The sequence below is a fragment of the Aegilops tauschii genome, chromosome 5 (genome assembly GCF_002575655.3).
Source record: "Aegilops tauschii subsp. strangulata cultivar AL8/78 chromosome 5, Aet v6.0, whole genome shotgun sequence".
NCBI lineage: Eukaryota > Viridiplantae > Streptophyta > Magnoliopsida > Poales > Poaceae > Aegilops > Aegilops tauschii.
The window spans coordinates 89,562,068-89,577,053 of record NC_053039.3 but is presented as its reverse complement, the minus strand read 5'-3'; the positions used below and the strand labels follow the sequence as shown (position 1 = coordinate 89,577,053).

At 41.6% G+C, this 14,986-nt stretch overlaps 1 protein-coding gene across 2 annotated transcripts; it reads left to right on the top strand.

Annotated features, from left to right (window-relative positions):
* Window positions 1–278: 278 nt before the first annotated feature.
* On the top strand, window positions 279–7,077 carry LOC141023300 (uncharacterized). 2 transcript variants are annotated; one of them, XM_073499913.1, is made up of 7 exons: window positions 279–3,170; window positions 3,373–3,849; window positions 3,935–4,136; window positions 4,787–4,886; window positions 5,398–5,547; window positions 5,931–5,960; window positions 6,413–7,077. In XM_073499913.1, exons 4-7 carry the CDS (start codon window positions 4,848–4,850, stop codon window positions 6,860–6,862), a joined length of 669 nt encoding a protein of 222 aa, XP_073356014.1. In that variant the 5' UTR covers window positions 279–3,170; window positions 3,373–3,849; window positions 3,935–4,136; window positions 4,787–4,847; the 3' UTR covers window positions 6,863–7,077. The 2 variants fall into 2 exon arrangements, with proteins under 2 accessions (XP_073356014.1, XP_073356013.1); XM_073499912.1 differs by having other exon boundaries at window positions 5,335–5,547.
* The last annotated feature ends 7,909 nt before the right edge of the window (window positions 7,078–14,986 follow it).

The window sequence follows — 14,986 nt, the reverse complement described above, 5'->3', positions numbered from 1 at the left end:
AGTTAGAGACACATAGCAGGGAGCGAGATATACTTAGAGAGAGATAGAGTGATGAAGGTCAAGGGAGAGAGTACCTTCAGTGTGTTACGAAGATAAAAGATCATTGTCGACATACAGGTAGCACGAGAGATACCCGAGAGACGATGAACGCGTATAGGTCTAGAGAGATAGTCCTATATAAGCATGAGTGATAGTTGTATGAGACGAATATCTAGATTAAATGGGATTCAAATATTTAAATTGGAGATCACGACATCGATAATATCATAACGCAAATTGGTGTATCAAACATGCATATTCATTTGAATTTGGGGACACATGTAATGCTATATAGTTTATCAATATTGGTGATCCATAGATTCTTTAATTAGAAACGATGCATGGTTTATATGCAATTAATGTCTAAACGGGATTACACTATATGTTGCGTGTGTGAAACACATTATACATGTTTGAGAAGTAAAAAAAACCCCGCACGAAACACACATTAATTGGAGACAGTAAGCGAGGAATGCATACATTGGATTTCAACATAAAGTGGTTTCAAATATTTGAAAATCCAAATTGATGGATACAACCTTATGAATCTGAGATCATGCCATTTGTAAACCATATTGATGTATAAAGGGTGTTGTGCTTTTGAAAGTATATATAAAAAAATGATGTATATAGAATTTTATTCCAATTGAAAATGGATCCCGCCCGAAAAAACAGAATACAAACGGGATTCGAATTGGGTTGGCACGGTAAACGTGCACTCGGCAAAATTTGAACAAAGCGGGGAAAGTCGTAGTAACCGCCCGAAACCAAAATCTGCGAGATGGAAATTACTACAGCCTATCCCTGCCACGCAAAGCCTATCTGCTCGATTTCTATAGGTTTCGATAGGCGCAGGTCTGTAATTTCACTCAAACTTGACATAACCGCCTCTCACCTGGATTCATACACGGTGGGCGCCAACACACAGTGTGTCCTCGGCCAAAATCGACTCCCTCCCCGATTCATACACGGTGGGCGCCAAAAACAAACTCTCGTCGGCAAATATTTGGTGTATGCGAGATTACCGTCCTATCCCCAACCGACTAATATTGCTGTGATGTAGGAAATTTTAAACGGGGGCTAAGTTTGTAAATTTCCTTGCATTTGAGACAAGCGCGCCCTGAAGACATGGTTCCCCCCTTCCTCTCTACCCCCGTTTCCCCATTCGTACTCTGTGGGCGCCAAAACACCCTCTCCACCCCAGCCTCCTCCATCCGCCACCCCATCCACTGCCGTCCTCCTCCACCATGCCGGAGCTGATACCCCGACGCCGCCGTCCATTATGAGAGATCGACCTCTCTCCTCCATGGCTTCGGACCGGGATCCTTGCATCTCGTCCTCTCGATTCATCCCCGCCGTCGTCCACCTTGCCGGCGCCGCTCCTACGACCGTCTCGTCCACCGTGCCCCGCCGCCACCGTCTACCCTCCTAGATCTGCTTCCACGCCGCCGACAGCCATCGCTACCGCAGCACCGTCAAATTCTCAGCAGATGCATACACGGCGCCGCACCAGAGGCGGTACTCTTTCGTATCTTCTCAACTTATTTATCGCAGTAATAAAATAGATCGCCACTGCTTTACTCTGATTTCTTGTCCATCACTTACTTGCTAGTTGAAAGCAAACATTGGTTGCGAAGTTGCCTTTGTCCGGTTTGCACCTTCAGATCCGCCATGGCACGCTCAACACTATACTCCCAATGCTTATGGTTTTCCCCTTTTATATTCCACACTAGTTAAATCACAGTAGACTAAATTTCAAAATTGGGTCAGTCGATTTTTCAGAGCTCGCCGGAGTTCGCCAGTGCAAATGAAGGGGCTCGGGTGGGGACGGTGGTTGTGGGGGGGGGGGCGATGGTGGGGCCTCGCCGAACGAAGAAAACTCGACGCAGGTGGGGGCGGGGGTGGGGGTGGGGGTGGCGGAGGAACACAGGCGGTGGGGGCCGGCGGCCCGTGCGGTGTTCTGTATTGGAAGAATCAGAGACGAGGAAGAAGAAGGGTTAGGAGACGTAGGATCTTCATCCAACCGCCTGAAATGGTTGACATGCCTTTATATTAAGTACCATCATCGTACCTGCTTAGCACTGCTCCTGAATCCATCAAGCTAAACAACGTGCCACTCATAATTCCAAACTTGTTGCTCAAGTACGAATCTGATATGATGCTGATATTACTAAAATAGATAACATTTAATTGGTCAGCTAATGTTCCTACTTTACTTTTGAAAAAGCACGTGCACCACATATAGAAAGACAGCAGGGAGTTGCTTTCTTAATGCGCTCTAGTTCATCATGTGTGGGCACTGCGCAACGAACATTTTATTATCCAAAATCTGCTTGCTCTTCTTTAGCATGTCCCTCTTCCGTTCTTCTTTAATAAGTACTCTCTCCGTTCCTAAATACAAGTCTTTGTATAGATTCCACCATGGACTACATATGGAGCAAAATGAGTGAATCTACACTCTAAAATGTATCTGGATACATCTGTATGTGATCCATAGTGGAAATCTCTACCAAGACAGATATTTTGGAACGGAGGGAGTATGATAGTAGTACAGTATCTTCCTTGTAGTGAAGATGAGCAGGGCCATTTGCAGTGTAGAGGTCTATACGGTCTGTTGTGATGGACACTTTGAACTCTTCGGGCCTCTTTGATTCGTAGGATTTTGTAAACATGGGAATAGGATTTGTAGTGGCCTGCCCACTTGAATCCTATAAGAATAGCAAGGAAATGCGGGGAGCTATGTCGCCTTTGAGAGTTACACTGATATTAACAGTACCACACCTTCAGTTGAAGAGAGATGGTATCCGAAGCCTTTCTAGCCGTACCGGCAATACTAGCACATATATTCCAGCAAGTTCCACTTTGCTAATTTTACTCTGATGCTTACGGTTTTCCCGTTATATGTACACTATGATCTGTGTAGCTTCTTTGTGTCGCACTAGCAGCAGTCCACTCTTGAAGCTAAACACTGCAATGACTTAAAAATTGGCACCAAGGCATTGAGTGCCATTCTGGATGCAATGAAACTCATACGCTCCCCACCTGTTGATTCTTGTTCAGAATATGATCCTAATGACTATTCTAACCTCGAGGAGTCAAAGGCTCATGGCCTGTCCTGTTCACCCATCAAGGTGCGTGTTCTAATTTGGCAAGGTTTTATTGATTGCGCGTATCTTGCATATGTTGTCTTGCATTTCTTCTACTTTGTTGCACCGCGATCTTCTTAGTTTACTCATCATATATGTCGAGATGCCATGCCCATCCATTATCAATACATATTCCATCTGTCATCATACCATGTTTTTCCACACAAATGCTGTTCTTGTGCATCAGACATCAAAAAGGAAGAGGGTGATTGCCGAACCTGAAGGAGCACCAGCAAAGTCCTTGAAAAATGTGGTTGTGCCGGAGAAATCAGACATCACCCCACTTATATTGGCTGTACAACTAGTGACACAAAACGTAGGACCGACTCCAACAGACTGTACCCATACTTCACTAGCCACACCACTAGCCCCACCACATAGGACCTACACTCCAGCAAAAGGTATGCCGATTTCAGTTGCCATAGCACCAGCCGTACCACAGAAAAATCCCACTCCAGCAAAAAGTACAGCAAGTCCACCGGCTGAAGACTTATCCCAACTGCAGAGATGGCCAAATGCTTCAGATTGGAACCCCATTCCAGTTATTCCTAGTTTAAAAGACAATGCTTTCAATGTTTTTAGGGACTACGTGCATATATTCCCATCATGGGAAGATTATAGTGAAGACAAACACCATTTTCACATCTTCCTGTCCCACTTACGTGTAAGTGCTATTATTCATGGTGATTATTTTCCTGTTTTCTACTGATTGAACACATCAATGTTTTACATTAAATTGTTGTAAGTAGGCCAGGGTCAATCTGGATAGTATGACGAGCAAAGCTTGCTTGCACTTTTCAAGGAAGCATTGCAGTAGTATCGGTGTTACATGAGGAAATCACACTTTGATGGCAAGTCTATAAATGAATTTCTGGTGAAGTCTCCTGTGCTAAATTTAGAAGACATTGAATGGAAAAACCTTGCTATGCACTGGTCTCGTTCCGAGATGAGGTACTGTCTATGATATCGCATGACAATTTGAACTTCTACTTTTCCGCATGTGCCTTACGGATCTTTTTTGCAGGAAATCCGCTCGAAAAGGAATGCCGGTTTGAAAAGAACGACATGATATCACAAATATGCTGCCTGCTGCCTTGCTCTTGTTAGTACCTGTTGTCCTGTATCACTTTACTTGCGTACATACCTGGTTCATCATGTGACAGCAGTATGCATGATAGCTTGCTTATCAATTGTTCGCTCCAAATTATCTGATCTGTATGAATGGTTACATTAGTGTAGAATATATCCAATGTCAATGAAATTTTTTAGCTCTGCATTGTTCTTGTAAGTACCTGCTATCCTTTATCAGTGTACTTATATTGACAGGTAGTTGTTCATGTACCATCACTCTGCAGCTTATTTTCCTTTCCCCTCCATTTTCTACACGTAAGATCTATATTTACTCTTACCATAAGGTTGGATAACACCGATGGTACTGAAGAAGTTTAGCTCTGCATTGCTCTTGGCTGTACCTTTTGCATGTATCGATGTACTTACATTTATAGCTACTTGGTTATGTAGCATCACTCTTCATCTTATCTTAAATATTCTCCATTTTTTCTTATATTGTCACATCTATATTTGCTCTTAACAAAATGTAGAATAAAGGCAATGGTTATGAACAAGATTCTGTGGTAAACTTCTTGAATCCCCCCCATCAGCATGGACAAGGGCTTTATAGAGCCTGCCTTCACCAATAATGTAAGTTTGTCCTTCTCAAGCCTTCAAACTTTGTTGTGTATATTTGGTTAGGCATGACTACAACAACTGTTTATTTTTGGTGTTTGCATCAAATTGCATGTTTAAAGTTTATTATGTACTTCATAAACCAAAGTTTGTCCTTCTCAATTTAAGTTTTCAGTTGTACAACCAAGTTCCTTCTTCATACCATATAAATTAAACTATACAGAGCAAGTGATCTTATTTTGCCAATCTGAAATGGGATAAATTGACAACACACTAACCATTGATACTTATGAGTTCTTGATCTGTAATCCAGTGGTGTCGTGAAGCTGCCAACTCCTTCACAATGTCATTTCCTGCCATGTCTTGACCTGAACAATACCATATTGTGTTAATGCTATTTTAAAATGTGTCACTTTATTCGTCAGTAAGAAATGTGATGAATTGTTAGCACTCATACTTATAGAGAAGGACCGATTTGGAAACTCAGGATGAGGTAACCTATGCTAATACCTCTGCTATCTTCAAGAATGCTTGGTGGCAGTATCGGAATTACCTGAAGAAAACGTACTTCACCGACAAAGAAACTCATCAAATTCCCTTACGTTCTCCTGAGACACATTTACTGGACGATGACTGGGAACGCCTTGTATTGTACTGGTCCGGAACCAAGAATGTGGTAAGGTCTATGAGCTCATTTTCTATTTTTGAAGTACTATATTCTTGCGTCTTACTATACTCTGTTCATGTAGAACAAGTGCCTAAACCTGAAGAACAACTGTTCTAATTTAAGATTCCATTGCTATCATCGTTCAAAAAAGCGCTAGGCATTAATTGTGCATTTTGCCACCGCCTTGCGCTTTACTGACCAAAGCGCATGCTTATGCGCAGTTATGCACAGATTAAGCGTAGTTATGCGCAATGCATTTTGCCAACGCCTAGAGCCTAGGCACGCTTAAGCGCTCGCTTAGGCGCGCCTTTTTAACTATGATTGCTATCGTGCATACTGCTTTGCTCTTGTATCACTGTATTTACTCATACAAACTTATTTTTAAATTGAAGGATCCAATCGAAACTCCAATGGCACAGCAGGTATGTTCACGCATGTTTCTTTAACAGGTTTGCTCTTATCAATAGCTCTGTTGATTTCAATTTCAATTGTGTATACAGTTGACTTCTCATATCATGCACATTACTAGCATCACAACAGAGCTAATAGTGTTGTTGTACATGTAGACCCGTGGTACCCATCTGAAATCTTGTTGTGTCGTGTAGTTTCCCACACTTTGTATTCTTTCACTGCTGCTTTGTCTTGAACTGATATTATTTGAACCGTGTCTCTATTTTGATTTGGCAAGACAATGCAATTACCATAGGACATAGATATATGTTTGTTTGATGCTTTTATTATGTACTAGTACTTGGCAATAGAAGACTTGGTAGTTTAATCCTATCCACCTTACTAATGAACTGGTTCACCGAAATGAGTTTCATATACTAGTACATGCTAAACATGTTATGTGTCTGCTTGCTTCTTCTTTTAGAATGCTGACAGAATATTGGGGAAGAGTGCCTTATTAAGCAATGGTAAAGGAAGTAATGGAGATAAGGTTCAGGATAGTGACACATCCTTGTTGGTCTCCAACAAAGCTGATAAAACAGCTAAGGAAGACTATCTCGAAGACAGTGAGACAACCCCAAAGTCCTGTCTTGGTTTAGTGTTCGAGTTACTGGCCACTACCGCTTGCACAAGCTATTCAAACTCACTGTCTGAATCAGTTTGGTTTCTTGAGTCTCAACTACAAGTTGAAAGACATCGATCAGCTGTGTTGCGACAAGAAGCGGAAGGACTGCGGAAGTCCCTGGAGCATTCAGATGCATACTTTCTGGTGCAACAACAAGCGTTGGAGGATTTTAGTGCCAAACAGGACAAAGCTAATAAGCTTGCTAAGCTTATTGCCAGCATGGTGGATACCCAGGATAACGTTTCTTGAGCTCTTTTGAAGTTGTTTCAGTTATGCTCTTGTTTTGCTGCCGCGCTTATTTGCACTGGTGGCCAATTTTGACGGCCAGTGTATGTAATATGCTGCTTTGTTCCATATATTTGCACTGGTGGCGAACTTTGATGCCCAGTGGATGTAATATGTGTAATAGCGGTAATAGGCTAGCGTTAATTGCTTGCTTATTTATTTCCTTATTATCTTGTTTAGTTGTTTGCTTGTAGTCACTGCAGTTCTTTTTCTGTGTTTTTCTAGTGGCCACAGTAACCTATTTTTGGAAACTAGGCCAAAATAATCATGGCAACACACGGACTGTTGTAACCATGGGCCTCATGCGAGCCGTATGATCCATGGGCCTTCTATGGGCCGTAGGATCCATTGGCCTTCTCTACGGGCCGTACGATCCATGGGCCTTCTACGGGCCGTATGGTCCATGGGCCTTTTACGGGCCGTAGGATCCATGGACCTTCTACGGGGCGTATCATCATTTCGGCAATCATGGGCCGTACTATTCGTGGACCATAACGGGCCGTTAATAGGCCGTATTTGATAACTCTATGAAAACAGCCCAACGGGTTTTTTTGACATGAAAATGGCCCAACGTATTAACGGGCCACAAACGGGCCGACTGTAACCACAGGCTGAATTTGGCCCACAAGCAGAAAATGACAGTAACAGGGCGTAAGTAACCGAATGCTGGAAATGAGCCCAAGAATAAATGGGCCCTGAGAAGGCCGAAAGATAACCTGGGCTGGAAATGGCCCAATAGAATAATGGGCCATTAATGGGTATGAAGTGATACACTGTTCATTACGGGTCAGTTTCACCACGGGCCGTTAATGGGCCAAGAGTTACAAAGGGCCTCATATGGGCCGAAAGACGTCATGGGCCATACATGGGCCAGAAGTTAAAATGGGCTGGAATCATATTGGACGGCCCAGATGACGGTACTGGGCCTAATTCGGAGAGGTCGTAACGGGCCCTGGGTTAGCGGGCTGTAAATGGGCTATATGCGAACAGACCGTTAACAGGCTTTCCGTGGACCGGCCTTTTCACAGGAATGGGCCTCTATTGGGCCGTGCCATGTGTCGATGTATCATAGGCGCCTTGGGTCCAATGAGTGGATGACATGTGTCCCAACGGTGAGCCGACATGAGTTTCCTCCAGCCAATGATGATTTTACACGTGGAAAATCCCCATTGGTCGGGGCTGTTAATGGGTTATCGGATCCAAAACCAGACCCGATAGCTTAACGACGTTCTGTTACGGTGGATGCCCCGTGTCGGTCACCCTTGACGAAAGCACTTCTGTGACGCGCGATTTGTCGTCATGGAAGTGGACACTTCCGTGATGATAATTTTGGTAAGGTCATGGAACACTTCTAAGACAACACATGTATGACTATCTTGATTCTGTCATAAAATCGTCATGGATGTACATGCATGACAAAAAACGTGACCTACTGTGACAAACACGTATCATCACGGAAGTGTATTTTTTTGTAGTGCAAGGTGTTCCTCCGGTATTCGGGAGTTGCATAATTTCATAGTCTGAGGAACATGTATAAGTCATGAAGAAAGTAGTAGCAATGAAACTGTAACGATCATCGTGCTAAGCTAAGGGATGGGTCAAGTCAATCACATCATTCTCTAATGATGTGATCCTGTTCATCAAATGACAACTCTTTGTCCATGGCTAGGAAACTTAATCATCTTTGATTAACGAGCTAGTCAAGTAGAGGCATAATAGTGACACTCTGTTTGTTTATGTATTCACACATGTACTAAGTTTCCGGTTAACACAATTCTAGCATGAATAATAAACATTTATCATGATATAAGGAAATATAAATAACAACTTTATTATTGCCTCTAGGGCATATTTCCTTCAGTCTCCCACTTGCACTAGAGTCAGTAATCTAGTTCACATTGTCATGTGATTTAACACAAATAGTTCACATCTTTATGTGATTAGTTCACATCTCCATGTGACTAACACCCAAAGGGTTTACTAGAGTTGATAATCTAGTTCACATCGCTATGTGATTAACACCCAAAGAGTGATCATGTTTTGCTTGTGAGAGAAACTTAGTCAACGGGCCTGCCACATTCAGAGCCGTATGTATTTTGCAAATTTTCTATGTCTACAATGCTTTGCATGGAGCTACTCTAGCTAATTGCTCCCACTTTTAATATGTATCTAGATTGAGACTTAGAGTCATCCAGATCGGTGTCAAAGCTTGCATCAACGTAACTCTTTACGATGAACTCTTTGTCACCTCCATAACCAAGAAACATTTCCTTATTCCACTAAGGATATTTTTGACCGCTGTCAAGTGATCCACTCCTGGATCACTATCGTACCCTCTTGCCAATCTTATGGTGAGGTACACAATAGGTATGGTGCACAGCATAGCATATTTTATAGAACCTATGACTGAGGCATAGGGAATGACTTTCCATTCTCTTTCTATTTTCTGCCATGGTCGGGTTTTGAGTCTTTACTCAACTTCACACCTTGCAACACAGGCAAGAACTCCTTCTTTGACTGTTCCATTTTGAACTACTTCATAATCTTGTCAAGGTATGTACTCATTGAATCTATCTCTATAGATCTTGATGCCCAATATGTAAGCAACTTCACCGAGATCTTTCTTTGAAAAACTCCTTTCAAACACTCCTTTATGCTTTCCAAAAAATTCTACATCATTTTCGATCAACAATATGTCATTCACATGTACTTATTAGAAAGGCTGTAGTGCTCCCACTCACTTTCTTGTAAATACAGGCTTCATCGTAAGTCTGCATAAAACCATATGCTTTGATCACTTTATCAAAGCATATATTCCAACTCTGAGATGCTTGCACCAGTCCATAGATGGATCACTGGAGCTTGCTCACTTTGTTAGCACCTTTAGGATTGACAAAACCTTCTGGTTGCATCATATACAACTCTTCTTTAAGAAATCCATTAAGGAATGCAGTTTTGACATCCATTTTCCACATTTCATAAAATGCGGCAACTGCTAACATGATTCAGACAGACTTTTAAGCATCGATACGAGTGAGAAAATCTCATCGTAGTCAACACCTTGATCTTGTCGAAAACGTTTTGCGACAATTCGAGCTTTGTAGATAGTAACACTACTATCATCGTCCGTCTTCCTCTTGAAGATCCATTTATTCTCAATGACTCACCGATCATCGGGAAGTCAATCAAAGTACATACTTTGTTCTCATACATGGATCCCATCTCAGATTTCATGGCCTCAAGCCATTTTGCGGAATATGGGCTCATCATCGCTTCCTCATAGGTCGTAGGTTCGTCATGGTCTAGTAACATGACTTCCAGAACAGGATTACCGTACTACTCTTGTGCAGACCGTACTCTGGTTGACCTACGAGGTTCGGTAGTAACTTGATCTGAAGTTTCATGATCATCATCATTAGCTTCCTCACTAATTGGTGTAGGAATCACTGGAACTGATTTCTGTGATGAACTACTTTCCAATTCGGGAGAAGGTACAATTACCTCATCAAGTTCTACTTTCCTCCCACTCACTTCTTTCGAGAGAAACTCCTTCTCTAGAAAGGATCCATTCTTAGCAACAAAATATCTTGCCTTCGGATCTGTGATAGAAGGTGTACCCAATAGTTTCTTTTGGGTATCCTATGAAGACGCATTACTCCGATTTGGGTTCGAGCTTATCAGTTTGAAACTTTTTCACATAAGCATCGCAACCCCAAATTTAAGAAATGACAGCTTTGGTTTCTTGCCAAACCATAGTTCATACGGTGTCATCTCAACAGATTTAGATGGTGCCCTATTTAACGTGAATGCAGCTGTCTCTAATGCATAACCCCAAAACGATAGTGGTAAATCGGTGAGAGACATCATAGATCGCACCATATCCAATAAAGTACGATTACAATGTTCGGACACACCATTATGCTGTGGTGTTCCAGGTAGCGTGAGTTGCGAAACTATTCCACATTGTTTCAAATGAAGATCAAACTCGTAACTCAAATATTCGCCTCCGTGGTCAGATCGTAGAAACTTTATTTTCTTGTTGCGATGATTTTCCACTTCACTCTAAAATTCTTTGAACTTTTCAAATGTTTCAGTCTTATGTGTCATTAAGTAGATATACCCGTATCTGCTCAAATTATCTGTGAAGGTTAGAAAATAATGATACCCGCCGCGAGCCTCAACACTTACCGGATCGCACACATCAGTATGTATTATTTCCAATAAGTCAGTTGCTTGCTCCATTGTTTCGGAGAACGGAGTCTTAGTCATCTTGCCCATGAGGCATGGTTCGCAAGCATCAAGTGATTCATAATCAAGTGATTCCAAAAGTCCATCAGCATGGAGTTTCTTCATACGCTTTACACCAATATGACCTAAACGGCAGTGCCACAAATAGGTTGCACTATCATTATTAACTTTGCATCTTTTGGCTTCAATATTATGAATATGTGCATCACTACGATCGAGATTAAATAAACCATTTATATTGAGTGTATGACCATAGAAGGTTTTATTCATGTAAATAGAACAACAATTATTCTTTGACTTATATGAATAACCGTATTGCAATAAACATGATCCAATCATATTCATGCTCAACGCAAACACCAAATAACATTTATTTTTAGGTTCAACACTAATACCGAAGGTAAAGGGAGTGTGCGATGGTGATCTTATCAACCTTGGAATCACTTCCAACACACATCATCACCTCGCCCTTAACTAGTCTTTGTTTATTTTGCAACTCCCGTTTCGAGTTACTACTCTTAGCAACTGAACCAGTATCAAATACCGAGGGGTTGCTATAAACACTAGTAAAGTACACATAAATAACATGTATATCCAATATACCTTTGTTCAATATGCCATCCTTCTTATCCGTCAAGTATCTAGGGCAGTTCCACTTCCAGTGACCATTTCCTTTGCAGTAGAAGCACTCAGTTTTAGGCTTGGGTCTAGCTTTGGGCTTCTTCATGGGAGTGGCAACTTGCTTGCCATTCTTCTTGAAGTTCCCTTTCTTTCCCTTTCCCTTTTACTTGAAACTAGTGGTCTTGTTAACCATCAACACTTGATGTTATTTCTTGTTTTCTACCTTCGCCGATTTCAGTATCGCGAAGAGCTTGGGAATTACTTTCGTCATCCCTTGCATATTATAGTTCATCACTAAGTTCTAGTAACTTGGTGATAGTGACTAGAGAACTTTGTCAATTACTATCTTATCTGGAAGATTAACTCCCACTTGATTCAAGCAATTGTAGTACCCAGACAATCTGAGCACATGCTCACTGGTTGAGTTATTCTCCTCCATCTTGTAGGCAAAGTACTGTCAGAGGTCTCCTACCTCTCAACACGGGCATGAGTATGAAATACCAATTTCAACGCTTAGAACATCTTATATGCTCTGTGGCCTTCAAAAACATTTTTGAAGTTCCGGTTCTAAGCCGTAAAGCATGGTGCACTAAACTATTAAGTAGATATCATACCGAGCTTTGTCAAACGTTCATAACGTCTGCATTTGCTCCTGCAATAGTTATGTCACCTAGCGGTGCATCAAGGACATAATTCTTCTGTGCAGTAACGAGGATAATCCTCAGATCACGGATCCAATCCGCATCATTGCTACTATCATCTTTCAACATAGTTTTCTCTAGGAACATATCATAAATAAAACGGGGAAGCTATATGCGAGCAATTGATCTATAACATAGATATGCAAAATATTATCAGGTACTAAGTTCATGATAAATTTAAGTTCAATTAATCATATTACTTAAGAACTCCCACTTAGATAGACATCCCTCTAGTCATCTAAATGATAACGTGATCCAAATCAACTAAACCATGTCCGATCATCACGTGAGATGGAGTAGTTTTCAATGGTGAACATCACTATGTTGATCATATCTACTATATGATTCACGCTCGGCCTTTCGGTCTCCAGTGTTCCAAGGCCATATCTGCATATGCTAGGCTTGTCAAGTTTAACCTGAGTATTCCATGTGTGCAAAAATGGCTTGCACCCATTGTATGTGAACGTAGAGCTTATCACACCCGATCATCACGTGGTGTCTCGGCACGACGAACTGTTGCAACGGTGCATACTCAGGGAGAACACTTATACCTTGAAATTTAGTGAGAGATCATCTTATAATGCTACCGCCGAAGTAATCAAAATAAGATGCATAAAGGATAAACATCGCATGCAATCAAAATGTGTGACATGATATGGCCATGATTATCTTGCGCCTTTGATCTCCATCTCCAAAGTATCGTCATGATCTCTACCGTCACCGGCATGACACCATGATCTCCATCATCTTGATCTCTATCAATGTGTCATCACATGGTCGTCTCGCCAACTATTGCTCTTTGCAACTATTGCTATCGCATAGTGATAAAGTAAAGAGACAACAATAAGGCTTCTGCCAGTTGCCGATAACTTCAACAAAAACATGATCATCTCATACAACAACTTATATCTCATCATGTCTTGACCATATCACATCACAACAAGCCCTGCAAAAACAAGTTAAACGTCCTCTACTTTGTTGTTGCAAGTTTTACGTGGCTGCTACGGGCTGAGCAAGAACTGTTCTTACCTACACATCAAAAACGACAACGCGGTATAGTGATTGCTTTTTGATCTTTAGAAAGAACCCTGTTCATTTAATCCGATTCAACTAAAGCTGGAGAAACAGACACCCACTAGCCACCTGTGTGCGAAGCATGTCGGTAGAACCAGTCTCGCATAAGCGTACGCGTAATGTCGGTCTGGGCCACTTCATCCAACAATGCCGCTGAATCAAAAATCAACTAGTGACGGCAAGCAATATGTATATACCCACGCCCACAACTCCTTTGTGTTCTACTCGTGCATATAACATCTATGCATAAACCTGGTGTAGCGACCAGACCTCAAACAGTCTGTGCTGCTGTGCACCAGTGTCATCCCTGGATCAGTAATGCTGACACGCACAGTACAAATGGAGGATTTATAACAGAGTAGCAATCACACACTTATTACAACGAATATCTCAAGAGAGAATAAGTATGATAAATATGGCTTAAGGCCATCTAAATACGATAACAGCAGAAGGCTTGGAAGATAAGTGAGTCCATCAACTCCAACGACATCACTGAGTATAAGACCACGACCTAAGGAACCTTACTCGTCGTCTGAAAAGTCTGCAACATGAAACGTTGCAGCTCGAAAACGGGTCAGCACATGGAATATGCTGGCAATGTAACACATAGAGAGTAATGAACAAAATAATGATATACTACATGCATATATGGCTGGTAGAAAGCTCTATGGTTACAGTTTTGCGAAAAGCCAATTTTTCCCTACTTCAAAAGAATAAATTTTATTTAACTATCATGGTGGTTGTGAAACATTGAGAAGGTACCTCCAACTCAATCCCAATTAAGTATCATCATTAACCCAACAAAATTAATTAAAAGTAACATGGTGATGAGATTCATATGATAATCCAAGTACTAGATACTTAAGATGTCCATAACCGGGGACACGGCTAACCATGATTAGTTTATACACTCTGCAGAGGTTTGTGCACTTTTCTCCACAAGACTCGATCTCCTCCGTTGGAATTCTCGCACTTCATGGTGTTTGAGAAACGGATGACCGAGACACAGTCTTTCAGAAGCGAAAACTCTCTACTCCGGGTAGACAGTACCACCTACATCCCCTACATCTGCTAATCTACCTCTTCAAGAGCTCACACAACTTAATCAACTATGCTAGAGCCCATAATAGCTTGTGGCTGCACACGAAAGTTTCTAGCGTGAATAATCTCATGATCCCTTTAAGCCTGGGTGGCGGTCCATATGATGATCACACGGGTACTCCGGGATATCCAAAAATACAGGCAGCACTGGGTTCTCCAGGTGCCTCAATCCACCCAGATGTGAGTTTTAGTTGCCACCTTAAGTAAACCATTAATTAACAATCTCACATCTGTCATGAATATCTCTCAAACCCAATCCACGTCTACGAACATAGCATGGCAATATAAGCAACGTAGAAGTAACTCCCAAGGGTTTGATAATAAAACACGTAATAGGTACTAC